A 20,149-nucleotide genomic window follows, 5' to 3' on the forward strand; every position below is an offset into this window, starting at 1 on the left:
CATGTGCATGTTGTCAAAGTTCATCATAAAGCTTTCTGGAGAGCTCTGATGCTTTACAGTTCAAGAATTCAAATAGAAGTAAATAGGAGAGCTCTGATGCTTTATAGTTCAAGAATTCAAATAGAAGTAAATAGGAGAGCTCTGATGCTTTATAGTTCAAGAATTCAAATACAAGTAAACATCCTGTCCTTGTTCTCTTTTGAAATTGGGCACAGCACCTGAAAGGCATCTCCCAGATCTTACAAAGCCAGGGTGCAGCAATCAGGGCAAACTCCTGCAGTGATGCTGTCAAGGGGCAAGAGGTCATGCAGGGATTTTACAAACTTCAATCCCAATCTTATCTCTTTCACTCTGTCAAGAGAGCCTAAAAGAGAGATAGGAGGATGAAAGGCAGCTCCAAAGTCTTGCTTTTTCATGGGAGAAATAAATTCTGGTTACACCTGGCAACGCTATCAGAACTCAGGGGATCTTCATCCCACAGCAAGGCTGACTTAGGAAAATCTATTAAGTAGAAGCTTCTAAAAGCAGCACAGGTTTTAATGAAGGGTATTAATTAACTTTAAAAAGTGATTGGGAGACACAGAACTTAACAGTTTGGCCTCGGGAGCTTTGCTTCATTAATATTTCGGACTGAAAATGCTCCAAATCTGAGGCAAACTTCAGTTCATGTGAAAACAGCAAAGTGTGCAGAGAAATGTGACTGTCAGGTGAAGAGTAATGAAAGCCCAGGTCCTTCCATCCATATCTGGTCTTTTCATCTGTTTGTTCTAGCTGAGCTCCTCCTTGAGGGCCAGGTTTGGCTCTCCCTTGTTCTCTGGGCTGTAAATCAGCACAAAAAGGTCTCAAAGATGGAATTTTGCCCTGTGATGACAGAGGACAAACTACCATCTTCTGAGAGCTCTCCTTTGCTTCTTGCAATCTCTGGCTTCAGCTCCAGGTTGAGGGTTGAATGAAAACCTTTGGCTGCTCAAAGTGGCAGAGCAGCTCAGCACCAACCTTTTAAGAGGCTTAAGAGGTGTCTGAGACTCCTCTGGCTTGTGTTCTGGGTTGTCTTGGCCCTTTGTAGGAGCAATAATCCTGCAAGTGTAAAGCTCCTCGTGTCTCAGCTCCCTATTTTTTTTTTATTTTTTTTTTTTTTTTTTGTGTGTGTGTGTGTCTGAAGCTTGTGTGTTTTTTGGAAGCACAGCACAATCTTTGAGTCATGCTGTTTAGCCAGGTGCCAGCACTTGGATGGGAAGCCCTTGTGATGTTTCCACTACATCAGCAGTGGGAAGGGACACATTTATACTCAGTGAGGAGCAGGCACTCCAGGCACCTCCTCTGAGGTGCTGGTGAGATGCTCCTTACAAAATCCTTCTGGCTACACCCCCAGGCTTCTCCCTCCCAGTGCATTCATTCATTCAGCCATTCACGGGCTGTCAGCAGGGTATTGTGTCTGCCTGCCACCCTCCTCAAGACCAATGCATCTTCTGTTCCAGCCCCCCAAATGGGCTCTGACCTTCTACTCTTTTCAATGTTGTAGGAATGACCTTTCAGCAGGGTATTTGCTTCTGTAGAGGGCTGGCTGGGGAGATTTGGCTGTGTTAGGGCTTTGGTCCACGTTGGTGTGAAGTGAGAGAACAAGAGGTCTTTATTCTCAGGAAGGGATTCAAATTTTACTTCTCTGGTTCAGATGCAACCTGTATGTATAAAGCCTGAAATTCTTTCAACATGCAGCTCCTTCTCTATGTGTGGCTATCCAAGGTACCAAAATTGCTAGGGGGGGTTCTTTTTACAGTAAAGGAATATGATGACTCTTTGCTTCAATAATTATTCCTTATCACTTAGAAAAAAATAATAAATGGAACAGAATAAGAGCTGAAGCCTTCAATAATGAAATAGTCATAGCTGCATAACTCTTAGGGAAAAGACTTGAGTAAGGAGGTGTAGCCCTTTTTTCTTATGAGACCATGCAGAATTTCAAATGCTTGTTTATTGATTTATTGTATTATTTCTTCAGCAACACACTAATGGGTACATGAAACATAAATATCCCAGCCAATAAAAGTGTACAATAGAAAAAAGAAAGCGACCAATTTGGATAAAATTTGGTCCTTTTATTAAATATAACTCCTTTTGGCCCCTGAAGGCAGCTCTGGGTGTTAGAAAGGACATCTCCAAGCCCAGCATCATGGATTCAAGTTTTGCAGGCACAAACTGCCTCCTGAAAAAGAAACTGGAGTTTTTGAGCTACGAAGGAGCCAATTTAAGGCTGAAAACTCTGATGCTTCCGTGACTGAAAAAATATTGGGTGCTTTTCTGTAAAGACTGTATCTTTTTCCAGGATATAAAAGTGGTTAACACTTAGCAAATGATGGCAGCCTGACAGAAGCTGCCTGTGGGCTCCCAGTTTGTTAGCCCTGGGTTATTCCTGCAGTCATTTCTTGCCTCCCATCCTACAGCCAAAAAAATTCTCTTCATGTGAGGAGAGAGGATAGAAAGAGAGCAGCCTGAGGAACTGCTTCAGACACATTTTTTTTTTTTTCCTCCTCCTTCCCCATGATTCTTTTGTGGTGTGGCAAAACCACATGGGCATGAAGAGCACGGGATAGGGATGGACCTGGGGGAAAAACTAATGGGATGTGTGGAGCCACAGTGGTCCCCTGTCCTCCCACTGGTGCCTCTGCCAGGTACAGAACCTTCTCCAGAGCAGAAGGGTGAGAAGCAAGAGCCAAGGGCATGGCATGAGGCTTCTTTCCTACTGGTGATGATTTCATAGCAGCTTGGGCAAGATCAAACATGAATCTTCCCGCTGTTCCCGTGTCTTGTCTGGACTGCTGTGCAGGGCAAGATGCTTCAGGGGAACACAGGAGAGATTTCAAAAGGATGCAGAGAGAAGTGTGGAACAGTCTGGCATTTAAATAGATCTTTAATAGCTGTATCTTAAATACAGTGTGCCAAACTGATACTAATTGCCAATAAATAAAGTCATTTTGGATATTCTGAATAATATTATTAGTAAATCTCCTGAAATGCAAAGCTGATGTTTCTGGAGCTGATCTGTGATGTTCCACACCTTCTATTAATTCGGAGGGCATTATATTATTCCTTGTTTTCCTCTTAAATAAAGGGAAAGTGTAATCCCCATCCACCAGACTTGAGTCTAAATGAAAGCCAAAGGGGGAGCAGCCTTGATTGCACCAAATGCTGGTAGAACAACCCAGCTCAGCTCTGAACAGTGTCAGGCTGTCAAACTGGGGAGAAATCCTCTAATTTCCTGCTTTTGCCCTAAAACGTCCCCTCAGGCACCTTTCTAAATCTATTGCAGAACTCTATTCCTTTCTATTTTCAAATATTTCTATGCAAAGCTTTCCCTTTCCCCTTCACTGCCTGGTTACCTCCCTCTTCTCCCGCCGTTTGAAAAACAAACAAACCACCCAAAAACCAGCAACACAACCACAAAGAAACCAAACCAACCCCCCCAAAAACCTCCTCCTTTTCTTGCTTGCTGCAGCCAGAGGGAGGGCAGCCCCTCCTGAAGGGGTTAAAGGCGATGGAGCCTCCTCCAGAACCCGGCGGGGCCGGGGGAGGAGGAGACCGCTCGGCCGCTGCCTCCCGGCTCCTGCCAGCCCGGAGCTCTCCGGCTTGGGATTCGGAAACCTTCCCGGTCTTTCTCTCTCCATGTGGGTGATGTAGCTGTGCCAAGAAGGAAAAAGAGCCCGAGGAGGATGAGTTGGCACCCGGGAGGTGACAGCCGGGCTTGGGGGTAGCGATGGTTCCGTAGGCACAGCCGGGTCGCGGCACCTGCGGCAGGTGCTGGGGGAAGGACCATGAGCCTGATGCTGTGGCGTTGGGAACAGAACAACAGCACCATGAAACTGGTAAGGATTTGGGGAAAAAACCCTCAAGGGGAAAAAAAAAGAAAAAAAAAAGTCTCGTGCTGATCCGTGGAATTGCCTTTTTCCTCCACGTTCTCTTTCCCTGCACATTCCTCATTAGCAAAGAGGTGCTTTGGTCCGGCTGAGGGAAAGAAATACCTAAGAAAAAAGGGAAATAGGTGGGCTGGAAGGGCTGATGCTGAAACGATGTCCTCTCCAAGTGGAATTCTGTTTTGCAACAGCGTTGCAGCTGGTTCTGTTACTGATTAGTTCATCTTTTGGACTGCTGAAGGTTGTTTTGCGTCTCGTTTGATCTCTGGAGTTCAGCTCATTTAAAAAGTGAGAAGAGAAACGCGGATTCTGTGTGGAGCTCTTCCCTCATCTTCCTTCTTTTATTTATTCCTTCACTTTTTCGTCTTGGAACACTTTTCTCTCTGCCTTGCTAGAATAAATCGGTCAGCTGGGAGCATTTTGAGGTTTTGTTTTGCTGAACAGTGTGTTTTTAAATATCTCCCCCCCACCCCGTTTGTTTTTTTTTTTTTTCTTTCTTCCTAGGAAAGTTAAAAAAACCCTCACTGTTCCCTGTAAGTAGAAAGTGTGTGGCTGCCTCATTCCTTCAGCATAAATGAGATCAGGAAACCCATGGATCTGCCTGTCTCTTTGAATTATTGTCTATACCAAGATTTAAACTCTGGTCAAAACTTCGAGAGATTTCCTACAAGCAGTTTTTGGTTTTAAGCTATTTGATGCAATCGAGGCAGTGCCTGGCTGAGATAGCTTGAAATTTATTTTCTCTCTCTCTGGCAGATTATTTAAGCAAAGAAAATTACATTTCTATGCGCTTTTTGTTGTAAAGACTTCTTTCCCTGTGAAGTTTATAATCAAAATTAAGGATTTGTTACAGGTCTAAGCCTTTACTTGGGAAAACTCGGTGGAAATCCACGGGGGAGTCAGAGGTGCCCAGCACCTCTTCCTCTCAGGTTCTGTGATCAGAGGCATTTTTAGTGCATCCAGCAATGAATCAATCTCTGGTTTTGCAAACTTCCCTTGAAAGGAATGAGGTGATAAACACACTGTTATTTAAGGAGGATTCTGTAGAAGGCAGCAAAGCAGCTCTCCACGTGGGATCAGATAGTTTCGGATATTTCACGCATGAGTAGGCACTGGAATAATGAATTTGGGAGCTGGCAGGGAAAATGTGCAGCTTGAGTGTGGGGGTTGGCCAAGCTTGAAGCTGAAGCCAAGTATTTTGGAAAGGGAGGTTACAGGGAGCCCTTTCTCCCTTTTCATATGCAAAGATCTCTTCAGGAAGCAGGGAGAGCTATGTACACAGGTGCATTTAAAACTCTTTGCATAGACATTGGGGGTTAAGCCACCCCCTGAATGGACTTTGCAAACAGAATAATCACCTGTGAGTGAGAAATGAGCACCTGAAACCCAGCAGAGAAAAGGAAATGTGAGCTGAGAAATGAAATAGCTGCTACTATTGGAGGCACAAGAAAACCTTAAGCCAGTAGTGCTCAGACTTTTCTAAAAGGGCTGGGTTCACTCTGGCAGGAGAAGAAAAATACAGAACCCTTCACCCTGTGCCTTGCTCCTGATTCCCTCTCCCTGTAAACCTCTGGACATTTCTTGCTCCTGCAATTAGGGAATGGTAGAGGTGGCTCCTGGGGGGCTGAATCCTGCTGGGTGCTGGGGCAGGGAGAGCTGTGGGTGCTCCTCAGTCTCAGGGTCTGAGAGGAGCTGAGCCCTGTGCAGAGCTCCTCAGTATGGTCAAAGAAAGCTTAATAATAATAATTATTATTAATAATAACATTTAAAAAAATCAGTTGAGTATTAGAGTAAATGGGACAATTAGAGTAAATGGGACACATCTGAAAATAAATGTAAAAAAAAAAAGGATTTTCATTTACAACAGGGACAAAACCTTCAATATATTTATTTTATGGTTTATTTATTTTAAGTAACTGTGTATCTTGTGGGAAATAAGGTGAATTGAGACACCCTCAGCTGTTTGTCATGGTGTTTAGCTGCACAGAGTTTGCCTTTTATAACAACCAGGGAGGCTGTGCTTGTTTTGTTCTTTCTCTGGCCATGGAGTTTTAGGTGACATAAATTTGTGGAATACAGAGTTTCCATAAATTGTGTATGGAGTGGTTTGCATAATGCAAAACTGAACTGCAGCCAGTGTAGGGCTGGGTTTGAGTCTTAATCAAAAGAGATGGTGTCCAGTTAGTGCACTGGTCTAGAGAGCTGATGGTTTGGTTGTTGGTGTTTGTTTTACACTTTTCACCATTCCTCTGCTTTTCTGTTAGGTACTCATCGTGCCCCTCTTAACACACAAGAGCATAATTTTCATAATTTTCAATATTTGGAAGCTGTTTCAGAAATATTTGCAAATTACCATCCCATTGGATTTAGTGCTGTACACTACTGAGTTGAGGGTGAACCAGCCAGAATGAATGAATCTGTGAGTCTATGGATCCTGTCAGCTTCACAGCCAGCTTTTCAGTTTAGATGTTTTATCTCTTAATTTAGCTTGGGAAGTGAGTTAATGACATCTTCTGAAAGGCAAATCATGTTTTTGTTAAGGAAATCAAGTGTGACCAAGAGCTTGATGACTCTCTGATCCCTGCAGAGTCCTTAAGAGTGATGCTAACTATCCCATCTATTTTTATAAATAAAATCACTAAATAATTTAGGTTGGAAGAAACCTTTGGAAGTGATACAGGCCAATCCCTTGCTCAAAGTAGACCTCACTTCACAGAAACATCAGGTTTCTCTGGGTCAGCTGAGTTTGCCAAGTTCCAGAAGTGCACAGCTTCCATCCCAGGGTTTCATCACTTCCATAGGGAGAAATTTTTTGCCTTAAATTTTCCCAGAATTGCCCTTGGTACAACCTGTGATGCTTGCTTGTCTCTTGCTCTGTCTTCTCCAACCAGAGGCCCCCACTTTGCCTCCTGGGCTTCAGAGATTGAACAATCTCAGCTCCCTCTCCTTCCAGCAGTTTTCCTTGTCTTGCTTGCCTTGCTTCTAGCCTAGCAAGAACTCACATCTAGTTCCCAAAATTCTCCAGACTTCATTGTGAAAAACTGTAAAAAACTTCATTTTTAGGTTAATCGTCCATTTGGGAGGGTGGGAAAACCCTTCACAGAATGTTAGTGCCCATCTGTTTGTCATCTGGAATTCCCTGGATAATACAGGGTTGGTTTCTTGCTGAGTGATTTCCTGGGAAACCCTGACAGGCTGCTTGCCAGTCTTGCCCAAGCATCATGATTTTATTCCTGGACATTCAGTGGCCAGACAGTAACCCAGTAAATGATCTTTTATTTTTGCTGATTAGCCTGTGCCTAATTTCTAAGGGATTGCCAGTTCTCAGGAGAAAAAGGCTGAATGTAGGTAACTTGCTGCTTTGCATGCTGTTCTCCTGCCTGGTTTGACACCAGAGCTCCTTACTCCTGGGCTTTTAAAAACAAATGTTTAATTCTGATTATCTTTCTGGTTTACATTTGAGACTACCAGAACAAAATTTCAATATAAAACCTCCCTTTTTTGTTTGTTTGCCTGTTATGAGTCACACACCTTAGCAAACACCTTTTTTTCTTTATTTATTTTTATTTTTTTTTAACGTAATCAAAACAAGGATCTTTCCCACTCACTGTTTTATGGCTCTGAGAATTCCCAAGGAGTGATATCTTGTTTGGTGATGATTGAAGGTTGTTGTAAAAAGCATGTGATCCTTTTTCTTTATGTAAGATTCAAATTGTCCTGGTTTTCAGTAGCTCCCAGCCTTGTAGCCTGGGTATTCAAGTGTGAAATCTGAGAAGGTTACAGCCTTTTACAAGTTTTCCTTTCTGTTATATCAGTAGAAACATGGTAACTAATCTCTCTGGATATAACTTCCAGCACATAACCTTTTCAGGGTTTTTTTTGTGTGTGTGTGTTTGGGATTGGGGTTTTTTTGAGTTTACAAGCAGCTAATGAATGAAAATGGTGTTTATGTCTTCTCAAATAAGAAGAAATATTCTGGAGTTGACATGTACTGGTAAATGATCCCAGAATAAGCCCATATTTAATGTTTTGTTTCTTTGGATGGAATAAAAGCAACTTGATTGAAACACCCATCAGTATCAGCAGGAGCTGATTGAGAAATGTCCCAACAGTGTTTCCAGTTTTCAAATGCACAAACGTTTGAGCTTGTTAGGATTTTTTTAAATGTTTTTTAAATTAATTTGTAATTTTTTTTATTTTTTTTTTTTTAATGGGCTTTTGTCTTCCTTCAGTTGAGATTAGACTTATGGGATATAGAGAACTGGGGAAAACTGAACAGAAGGGTGCTCAGTTTACCTTTATCTTCACCTCTGTGTTTTGTAGTTTGAGTTTATAACACTTGAATGGTTCTTACTGCTGGGCATACAGAATTCTGCTTGGATTCTTCTCTCCCCAGACTTTTTTGTTTTAATTTAACATGTTGAAGGACTTGAGAGAAAGGAAATGTGCATGTCTGTGCATTGAAGCTTTGCATGTAGACACCTGTAACTTATGAATAGGACTGGATTCTGATTTTCATAGCATGCTGGGGTTGTGCCTTAGTCATGCATCCAGCCAGGATCTCATCCTTATTGCAAAGGTGAAGATGTGAGGAATATTTGTACTTGCTCAAGGTTGAGGGAGATTTTCCCCTCCTTGCCCTTGCACCCTGCAAGACCCTGAGCTGCAGGGTCTCTGCTGGAATCACTGCTGAGGGTCAAGAAATGCTGGAATTGGGCTGTCCCATCCCCCTGTGGCTGCTGGAAAATGCTCCAAGATGAGCTAGGTAAGAAGGAATGATTTTTCCTGCTGATACTACTCAGCTCAGCATCACTCCAAATGTGTGCCAGGGGGTGAATGGTGCCAACCAGACCAGTACCTGAGTTTTGCAGAAGTTAATGGGCCCTAAGCTGGCAAACCACTGGATTTAAAAAAAAAAAAATGGATCGTGTAAAATTGTGAGTTAATTCAGAATTTTCACTGTGAAGAGAGTGTTAAAAGATTTATCACTATGTATAAAATTCCTGCCCTGGTTTACACATAGCTTCCCCTTCTATTAAATATTTCCCTTTAATGCTCTTATCTCAGTGTACCTTCTGGAGTAATGTGTAGCATACAGCAAAGAAAACATACTTATTTGGAAGAAACACTTCAGTCTGGAAGAGATTTTCAAGTGCTTAACTTAAAAACTGCAACAGAAGAATTGACTGGGATGATAAGAGGTTTGCAAAGTTCTGCTCTGACAGAGACCTATTTTTGCAAGCTGACTTAGCTCTACTTTTCATTTAGTAAGGGAAGAAGAATCATAGCAGCTCCCTAAGCTGTTGCCATCTATATTAGTGACTTCTAAGCAGTTTATTTGAATCATCCCAGCATTATCTTGCAGCTGATAATTAACTCAGTGTGGGATCACAGACTATCACAGAGCTTTTCCAAGCTGAAAAGTTTGGAACCTCAGCCAACTGAGAGATGTCAGGCTTAGTCCCTGGCACTCTACAAAGATTTAAATAAATAATAAAGCACAATGCTGTGTTTCAGAGCATTTCTGAAAGATGCTGTTGCATATAATAATAGATTTCTTAGCCTTCCATTAAAGCACAGTTAAGGAAATGTCCTTTTGTGAACACACAGTGTGCTGAAAGGACACCAGCATCTTGTTCCTGAAGAGGATCAGTCAAGGGATGACAACATGACTGTGAACTGTAGCTGTGAAAAAGGCAAATTTGTCCTTAAGAGGTATCAGGAAAGGTCCTTTCAGTAGAGATAAGGAGGAATTAATGCAGTGAGACTACCAGGAGGCAGAAGAAACCTCCTGCAGAATTTTATTCACAGTATGAAAGATGAATTAAAGGAAAGTGCAGCTTGTTGGGTTGGCCAAGAGAAAGAAAAATCTGCTTTCTGGACACTCATAACCAGGGAACCTGGATTAATTTGGGCACAGGAGTATTCTCTGGGAAGACATCAAAATACAGCAGGGTCTTTCTAATCAACACAGGCAGGTACTGCAACAGGGTCTCTTTCAAAGAGGTAAACTTCACCCTCCCATTTCTAATCTGAGTTCATCCTCCTTGAACACAGGTGACTCAAACTGTACAAGATTTTTCAGGTGAAGTCTTACCAGAGCATTATAAAAGGCCTTTAATACATAAAACACATAATAACTTTACACACGAATGAGCATTCAGTCTCTCAGCCAACCAGTATCTGCATTTTTTATTAGCAGAAAGTTATGTTCAGGGTCCTTATGGCAAGACTGTAGCTGCTGAGATGTTTTCTGTGCTGCCTTTGCATCTGAAAAGTCTTCAAATGTTCACCATTCCTTTTTGATAAGCTTATTCATTGTCATGGATTTGCTTTTTCATTGTGAAATGTGCACAGTTTTATTTGGCAGACATAAAATCCTTACAGACCATCTGGGCAGTTACAGGTTTTATTATAATGATCCTATTACAATGCTCTTCTTGTCCAACAAAATGACCCTACATAACTTCTGTTAAATATTTCCCCAGGGTAATTACTGGGAAAGTGAAGGAGGGAAGATGCCTTTGGTGTGTGGAAGGGCATTGTACTTCAGAGGCACTTCTGAACTAAGAAGTAGTTGTGTATCTTTTTTTTTTTTTTAATCACTATCTTTTTAAAGGAAGTACTAGAGACCTTCAAGAGCACTCCTGAGTATCTGATTTCTATTGGTTAAGTTCCTATCACTGTTCCCATCCTGCCTACACTGAAATTTGTTTGATTATCACCTGTGAAATGTTGGGTATGGTAAAGGAAGTTGATGTGCATTGCAGCCATTCAGAGATTGCCATAAGGGTTGTTTTTTTTATATTTTTATTTTTAATAAATGCCTGGAAGACTTTTTTGTAATGATGCAGATGCATGTAAGTAACCTGGGCTCAGCATTACACTGCCTTTGGGTTCAACACAGGGGATGTGAAAGGATTGGCACTTTCAAAGAGTTACCCAACATCTACAGATGCCACCTTGTTCTCCTGAACTCTCTGCTGTGTACTTTAGAATTTTAAAGGTAGAAATATTTTGATTTTTGGTTTAAGACATTCTAAATAAGAACTTTACATTAGGAGAAGATCCACTCTATAGGTTGTCAGGATTACTAGGAATGAGATGTCTGGGGAGTTAGCCTGCTCTGGCCTCTGTATAAACCACTTTCTTTTCATAACTAAGAGTGGATTTAATAGGCAAATTGTTGGCCTTTTGAAAAATATCATTTAAATCTTGAGATGGCCTAGATTCATTTACTGAGGTCACAACTCTATCATATGAGGTTCTACTGAATAAAAATGGCAGCTCCTGTCCTGGAGGCATTCAGCATAAATATGTGTAGGAAATATTATCTGAGTGAGACAGACAAGAGGTGGGAAGGGTGACAGGCAGAGAGAGAGAGAGATTTACTCAGGGCTGAAAACTTGATTTTCAGGGAATAATAAAAAGAAATTCACCTGCCATTCCAGGCACCTTAGTCTCATGCAGATAGGGATCTTTTCCTGTCATTTCCACACCTCTGTTTAAAATAGTGACAATATTGCTTGGGTGGCTCTTTGCTTTGTTGAGAGAGAGGGAATGTGAGTAATTAGGTATCCTGAGCCCACAGCAACATGAAACTGTATCTCTGTCCCCAGCTAACCTGGCATTAACTGATTAACCACTACAGCACTGAATGGCTTTTGCTGCCAGAAGAGAAAGCCATAAAGTTTGATTTTTTTTTAGTCCTTTTATGTTATCTGCTACTGGATTTTTCTGCTCTGGAGTCATCAGTTGCTGGCCCAGTGCACAACAACGTGGGGGGTTGATGAAACAATCTGAAATCTTTGTTTTGGGAAAAGCAAAACCAAATTCTCTATTAATAACTGTGTCATTTTGGGACTTGCCTACACTGCTAAGACCAGCCAAATTTCACAAGAGTGGTGGGACCTCTGGAGGGTTTTTGTTACCTTGCTCCTGAGATCACATCCTTCCTTGGGCTCTGGGAGGGTTTGCAGTGGCTCTCAGCCCAATGGGGTTTTGGAGCTCTTTGGGTGAGGAATGATGCCCACTTCAACATTAGAAGATCCATTTAAGATTGTACCTTCAGTCTTTGTTTGGAATAATCCAGTTTGAAGATGAGGGGATGGTGGGGTACCACTGTACATGTAATTTAGTTCCTCATCAGGGGAATCAGTCTGACTCTCTGAAGCAGGCAGGAAACTTAATACAGACTTGAGCAGGTACAGGGGATGCCTTCCTGAAGGATTCAATATTTGCAAACAAATAGGAGTGCACAGAAATATATTCAGGACCCTTTAGAGCTCAGGAGAAAATGCTGAATAAATGTAATTTGTTCTAGGAGGTAGAACAGTACCTTAAACCCAAGCTACATAAAAGCAATAGCTTATTTTTTGATATGGTACTTAATATTAGGCTGATTGTCCATTCTTAAGCAGCTTCCTGTGTTTTAGAAAATAAAGATCCTCTAATGTCATTTTGAAGGTAGAGCAATTGGAGGATTTGCTACATGTTTTTAACAATAATGTGGCTGGGGCCATGTGCTGGGTTCAGTTCGGTGTCAGCTGTTCATTGCTGATCTTAAACTGGTTAATTTAATGTTCTCTGACATTTGCTCAACAAGCTGCTTTGTTCTGTGGTTTGTTTTTTTTCTTCTGCTGACAAGCAGTTGTCGATGAATTGGCTGATTAGAGACCAAAGCAGCCTTGAGATAGCAAAAAGGAGCGTGGAACACATTTAGGAGCCCATGGATCATTTGCTATCTATTGGAAAGGGGAGGTTTCTTTTTAACCCCGTGTAAAAATTACAGGTTTATGACTTTGTTAGACATCTGCTTTCCTGGTTAAGCACAAGTGATGCTAATTGCATTTTAGTCCTTCTGTGGGGTTGAAGGCTGCTCCCGGGGCTGGTAAGGACTTTTATGAGGTCTGGCAGTGTTAGGTGTGCCCGTGGAAATATCACTCTGCTAATCTGATCTTTGGGTTATTTGCTTTTTGAGACAAGCAGCTGTCTGTAGAGAGTGGGAAAAATCAAATGTCAGCAGCATGAAGCAGGTGTCCCTGAAGCACTGGCAAAGCCCTTGTCCTTATCCCTTACCCCAGCATTGCCACATGTAAAGCATCACACTAAAGAGACCTGAATGGTAAAAACACTGAGATTCTAACTCATATAGTCAGAATAATTTATTGTTCTGCTTACTGGTAGTTACACCTTAAAAAAAAAAAAAAAAAAGGAAAAAATGGTAATGCAGAAATACAGAAAGAGAGGTGCTAAATGCAGTTGTATTATACCTAAATGTTTCGTTCAGAAGCTATTGATAAGAGCTTATTTTCTGAAATATTGGCTTGCAAAATGCTGGCCAAATGTCAGGATGGAAACCTGCACAGACCTTGAGCTTTACACACCAGGGAGCTGCCAACAGCTTCTCCTTAGCCTGGGGCTTGGCTTTTCTTGCTGGCGAGTTGGTGGGGATGGGTAAGTCTGAGTTAGGTTACTAAGCACCAGCATTATTCTGTGCCATGGTTTGTACCACAGTTTTTAAAAACTCTTTAGTTTTCATTTAGTTTTCTTTTCAATCTCAACATTGCTTGATTTTAAAGTAACCCTGATTTTTACCAGTTATTGCCTAAGATGGTTCTTACCAGTTATTGCCAAGATAAGGTATATTTAATAATTATTTCTTAGTTCAACTGTGTTGTAGCAGCAGCAGCAAATTATTGCATCTGCACTGATCAAATGAGGTTTGAGGAGCTGTGCTGTGTGCCAAAACTTGCATCCAGCCTTCTAAACCTCCAGAAACTTCTGAGCAGTGCCCATATAACCCTGGCAAAGAGATTTATTTCTTCTGTAGGCTCTGCTGTACCAGCTTTTTGTTGGGAAATGTGAGGGTCTGCTGCATGCTCTTCAACTGTTAATGTGTTTTGAGTGACTTCTTAATGAACTTTTTTTCTCCATAGCCACGGTCACTTCATGATGGCTTCATGGTCTGAAGAGTCCTTATCATGTAACTTTAAAAAAAAAAAAAAAAAAAGCTTGGCCAATGCATTTTTTAGGGAATTACATACAAGCAAGCAGCAGTAATGCTGTTGAATTTAGATGTTTCTCACATTTCAAAGATGAGATTATATTCTGATTTACTTACAGTTTCTTCTGGAGTCTTTGGGTCTCCCAGACAGTGTTGTGGACAGAGTGGATGAATTGAAACTAATTTCTGTAAGGATCTGCTTTTCCCAGCTCCTTCTCTACACATAAATTTGCCCTGTGGAGCAGAGCAGCTGCTGCCTTTGTCAGCTCTCATATAGTTCAGTGAGACTTTTTTTTTCTTTATTGGTCTTTGTGTCAGGATGGCTCTGATAGGGACAAGCATGAACTCCTTTAATGCATGCCTAGAATTGTCACTCACCTCCAAGAGGTCCTTAAAATGATCTCCATGCCTGAGCTGCAACCACACACTAATTGTCAGTTGTCTGAATCTCTCCTGATTCTCACAGGGTGTCACCAGTTTATATTCTTTGAAGTGTGTTTGTCATTTTGCTGAGGCTGCCTTATGGCTTTCTAGTGGGAAATAGGCAGCAGTCACTGCCAAGCAGCCTTGCTCTTCAAGAATCCAACAGTGATGGCTCAGGAAAAAACCTGCAAGGCTATCTGGGAAGTTATTTGTAGAAATAAAAATGGATAATCCATAGCATCCTGGTGGTTAAGGGATTGCACAGGGAAAACTTGGAACAAAAGTGTTGCCAAAGGTGTTTGTGATTACACAAGGGACCTGGGTGGTAGAATCCCCTTTGTTTGTTTTTTTTAAGAAACCATAACAAAACACAAATGAGATGATTTTTTTTTTTTTAGGTTGTTTCAATAATAATTTAGATTTCATTCAAATCTCAGCCATCCATATGGGGTTCAATCAATTTGCTACAATTCCAAGTTTTAGGCAGTGCTCTTAAACTGCCTCTGGAAAACAATAGCCTGTAACCTGAAATACCAATATCATAAATCTCACATAAAAATCTTATTAAAATCTCATTTAAATCTCAACAAACATCTATAACAACTTTTTTTATTTCCCCCCCCCCTCATTTCTAGATTATGCAGATAAAATTGTAGCTCACCAAGGCCTGGAGAAAGTAATGTTGTAAGTATTCATTGTGTTTGAGCAGGAAAATAGACAACCAGCCCTGATAACCTTTTTATTATTTTTTCCTCTCCTGGTATTGCTATCTCTGTGCTTAATTTTTTAATTAAGCTTTGAGGACATGTGTACACATATACCCTTCTTCTTTTAAAAAACAAAATAAAGAACTAGCAGCAAGCTCTTTGTTCTACATTCCTCCAACCCTTGCTCCAGGCAAAAAAGAATGACTGATTTTGCTGATGTCCATAAGCCTGGTTTCTATGCCAGGAGGCTCTGTCCTCCCAAATGATTACCAGTAAATTGCTCTGATTTTATCTGCAGCTCAGCCACAATTCTTATCTGATGTTAGTTTAAACCATACTCAATTTCATGCAGAGATCTGCTTTCACCTCCATCCTGTATGAACATTTGTCCACATAAATATCATGGATCAAAATAAAGGAAAACCAGAGTTTGCAAAGTTTAAAAAGAGTCAAATGTTGAATATCTACAGACCCCAGAAAAATGACCACAATGGATTAATTTAGGGGTTTGTTCCCTGTAAATTCCAGATTATTTTTTCTTCTTATTAAACTTGTCAGCTAATTTTAAGAACCTAAGTTTGCTGGAGTAACACTTCCTTAGGTGTAGGTGTTGAGGCAGAAGGAGGATTTAATGTGGGAAGCAGGATCTCAGACTGGGAAAATGATCATGTAGGTGTGCATAAAATTACACAGACATTTGAATGCTGGAGGTCCCTGTGAACACACTTTGCTCTCATTGCATTGTGCTTCCTGGATTTTCCAGAACTTGCAGGTCTTTTCATCAATTCTGCCACATACTTGTTAAAAAAATATTAATGTTAATAGAAATATTTCAATCGTCCACATTTTAAAAAGGGATGGATCAAGAGAGATAATAAGGAACTAAAATAATAATCTTAGCCTGGTAGCTCATGCCATGTTCAAGACACAGATATTTAATAGGAGTTGCTGAAACCTTTTTGTCTGGAAATAGATGAAATCTCCAATTGATCTGCCTCATGACAGTGGTATTAAAGGACTGTGCTATGTATTTCTGCATAAAGCTTCAGTGCAAAAATTATTTCCTTGGCTTGAATGATTTTTTTGCAGGAAGGTGCAGAAGGCCTTTAAGTGGCTGCCAGCTGTGCAGGGGGGCTCTCAAGAGGAGATGCCTGAACCCCCTATGCTAGTGGGAATTGTGCCTGTACTTTCATTTTTTGATCAGCCATAAAATATTGTTATCAATTATTAACCACCAACCTGCTATAAATTTTACTGGATGATTTTTTTTTTTCCCTTTTGTAGAAGGCTATGTCAGAGGTTCCGAAATTGATTTTAATCATCAGATCAATGAAAGCAGAGGCTGGTGGCACTCTGGTGAACCTCTCTAATTAGAACCATAGGATTTGCCATTGCTGATGAGGCTGATGATCTGCTGAGTCTGGCATCCCTGCCTCCAGCATTGCCCACACTGGCTCTGCTGGGTGTATTCCTCCCCCCTCCATCCTTAATGCATAAAGTCAGGGGGGAATGAAGAAGCAGAATTTTCCTCTTATCATGCAGAGGATCATTCTTCATTCCAAAGACAAGTGAGCTGGTAACTGGGGTCTTGGCCAGCACGGCTGTAAATGGCCTGTAGGGATAAAAAAAGACCATCCTTTTATGTAGCCATAAGCTCTAATTACTTACTACAGAGGCTATTTCCCATTGGGAGGGGTGTTTCTTAAATTCCTCATAAATATACAACTCCATTTGACTGAAAAGGCCTCTGGTTTTGTGACATGGATTAGCATGGAGAAAGGGAGAAAACTAACGAGTTTTCACTGTACTCCCTGCTCCAGAAATTCTTTTTCCAATGCATCCCCATCACAGATGAGGACACTGCCCTTCCCTGCACCTTTGGGTCTGAGCTGGTGCCAAATGTGCAGCTTTAACCCTCAGCAATTGTCTTCTAACTATGTAATTGGCATCTAGAGTGTTATTTAGGAGACACTCCAAGCCCTTTAAGTGGGAGCAGGAGGAACTGAGCTGAAAGCAGGGTCAGCATCAGCAATTTAATTTAGAAAGTTATCAGTCAGTAGAAGATTCACTTAGATTTGTATCTGTGAAACAGATGGCCAACTGCAAGATGATTAGATTAGGTTTGTTATGTTTGTGGTAATTAATTCAGCACTTTATTTTTTTACTTTCTTCATGGGGGAAAAACAAAATCCACCACAAACCAACTTGTATGATTTGGTAAATGCTCAGCAGGACCAGTCTGTGAAGATCCCTTTACTCTTTTGTGTAAAATCTGGTAAAACCCTGGTGATCACCAGGTGTACAGAAAGCTTTTTTTTGCTGTAGCCTGATTTCTGGTGTGTGAAGCAATATGGTAAATGCCATAACAAATCTGGGAATGCTGCCACCTACGGGTGTTAATATTTTCAAATGTAAGATTTTTAACTCAAAGAGCTCATTAGCAAAGCATCTCGGGCCAGACACCTGTGTGGGTTGTGTCCCCCCATCTGTGTGTTGATGCAAACATAGCTGTGGATATTCCTTTTTCCCTGCTGAAAAGTGAGCTTTGGATTTTTAAAATGGTGGCAGTGTAGCACTTTCTAGGTTTTCAAGAAGTAGCTGAAGTTTTCTGAAAATGTGGCTGTTTATTTTGATGGCTACCTGGGAGTTCAGCTCTTGTGATAATCTGGCTGTGATTGGGGTGCTGAACCCTTCTGAGATTCTTAGTCTTTTTGTGCATCTTTGGAATCAGGTCTTTGCCACACAAATTAATGCTCAGCTGTCACAAAGTATTTTGCAGTATCTTAAACATGCAGCTTAAAATAAAAATAGGTCTTTCAAAGTAGGTCACACCTAAGATTTGTCTGGCCAACTGTCCCACTTCTGACAGTGCCCAAGAGCAGGAGGAACATTGCAAGAGCATTAGAAATGGAGGCCTGGGTAGAATATACAAACACTTTTTAGAAAGAAAATTGGCTCTATTTAACTCCTACTTTTATCATCAATAATCTTTAGAAATAATGGAGTTAATGTGGTTCTTTAACGACCAACCTCACTACAGCATTCTTCTTCATAAGAGGTAAATAATTGAGATGTGCTTGAAGCAAGCATGTGGTTAAGATCTTCCTCAAGTTTGGGTCTTCTCCTTCTTTTGTTTCTTTTCTCCTTTTATTTCTTCTCTGGAATTTGAATTCATCTTGTTAGGCAGATACAGAGATGAGAAGCTTGTTGGCTTTCATCACTCAGTTGTACTGATTTTTGGTTACACCTTGCTTTATGTCCTTCCAAGTGTTAGAGAACACTACTTCTCACCAACTTTTTGCATCTTCAGAAGCATTGCCTCTTGTGGAAGATTTTGGACACTGAGCTAGATGACATTTTGCAGAGTGAGAAAGGCAGTGCAGATGATGAACTGGGTTTTGATTGAGAAATCCTGTTCACCAGACTGAAGGATAGTTTGCTGGTGACATCAGGATGCTGGGATGGACTGAACTTGCCCAGCTCCTGCCTTTGATGAGCCAATTTTTTCAATCAAGCACTAAGCTGACCCTAAAGGGAATGCTGCCTTGTCTTTCTTGGCTAAAAGAAGGCCAGGATTTGCTCTCTCTGATGATACAAAGGCCACTTTCTGTAATTCCCTAATCCCCACAGCAAATTGCTTTTGTTAAAAATTAAGAAAAGCCTTTGTAATGTTTCTGGCCTCACTGTTTGGATCAGATCACTCTCATCTTCACACATCACTGGGACTTGCAAAGATTTAGAGTCCTTGAGACCAATTTTACTTTCATTTGAAGTTGCTTCACAACTGTGAATGTTGTTTTGGTGATTTAATCCTCTAAGCAATCAAGAGAAAATGGATTCAAGGAATGAATCTGTGCTTAGGATGCTACATGGCAAGTCAGGTTTCAATATCAGCCCTCTTCAGATTGTTACTCTCTCTTGGAGTGTTTTTCTCACCCTTTACTTCCTCAAAGTCAACCACAACAGGGATAAGTTGTCTGGTTTGATCCTGCCTGTGGCCCTCTGCCCAGAGGAGATGACACTGAAGCCATAAAGATTCATGACCCCAGGTGAAAAGTACCAGTGAAATTATAGCAGCTGTTTGGAACAGCCTCTCATATCTTTTCCAAAGAGAGAAAATGACTCTGGCTTCATTAGGAAAGTCAGAACCTTCTGTGCCTTCAGAGGCCAAACGTGCCAAGATTGCAGCGAGTTTTGGGAACTGGTCACGTGGAGCATTGAATTGGATACTCAGAGCAAAATGCTGTATTTAAAACTGGAGCTGCCTGATCTTAGATCTCCATCCCAAAAATGCTTTAGGGATTTAGAGGAGGAGGTGTAAACCTCTCCCCTGCTCAGCCCCAATCTGATGCCTGTCCCTGCATTAGCAAAGCTGCTGCTCCTGGTGTGACCAAGTGTGAGAGGGCACATCAGGGGTGCAGTACCCAGTGCTGGGGGGTCAAACAGCTCCTTCCAGTCCTGGGGAGCCAGGGGAAAGTCATCAAAGCCCTGCTCTTCCCCCAAAACAAATAACAAATATACACACCCTGGCTGGTGGTGAATGGGCTTTGCTGGAGAGGAAAGAGCTGATATGGAGCCAGTGTGGCTACCAAGTTATTTACTTTTCCTGGAGCAGTTAAAAGAACCAACATAGTTGGTTTTTTGTTTGGTTTTTCTTTTTTTTTTTCTGGCAGATGCCTGCCTTTGAAAAATCAGCAGTTAAAATATCAGACATCTCTTCAGCTTGGCAAGTGGGGGGGGTGAAGCAGTCATTGCTTCTGATCATGGCAGCATTGGCGATGTTATTTTTTTTAGTGTAAAAAAAAAAAATCAAGCATAACAGCTGACAAGAACCAATTCTTTCTGTATTTTTAAGGAATTCGAGTGATTTGGAATGACTTGGTCTTGCTGGAGGACAGGCACCCCATGCTTCCAGCACCAGATCTTGCTCAGGAAAATGGGGAGGTTGTGCAGGTGTCCAGGTCTAACTCAGCCTTGTATGTTTTAGCTTTGTTTGTGATAGATCAGCCTTCAAATGTTTAATTGATATTGTGGATGCTCCACATTTCATATAAAGGATATATCTGAGTTTTTGTTTGACCTGTTGCAATTATAGGGGTTTCATG

General features: G+C 41.2%; 1 protein-coding gene across 7 annotated transcripts in view; it reads left to right on the top strand.

Annotated features, from left to right (window-relative positions):
* NAV2 (neuron navigator 2) overlaps positions 1 to 20,149 on the top strand; it is a 345,652-nt gene that overhangs the window by 176,237 nt on the left and 149,266 nt on the right. The window contains exon 1 of one of the 7 annotated variants that reach the window (XM_071762478.1): positions 3,653 to 3,860. The exons of the other annotated variants lie outside the window; for them this stretch is intronic. Coding sequence (XP_071618579.1) covers positions 3,810 to 3,860 — 51 coding nt within the window. The 5' untranslated portion in view covers positions 3,653 to 3,809. Of the gene's footprint in view, positions 1 to 3,652; positions 3,861 to 20,149 lie in introns of those variants that run through there. 7 annotated transcript variants of the gene reach the window in all.

The sequence above is a fragment of the Heliangelus exortis genome, chromosome 18 (genome assembly GCF_036169615.1).
Source record: "Heliangelus exortis chromosome 18, bHelExo1.hap1, whole genome shotgun sequence".
NCBI classification, from domain to species: domain Eukaryota; kingdom Metazoa; phylum Chordata; class Aves; order Apodiformes; family Trochilidae; genus Heliangelus; species Heliangelus exortis.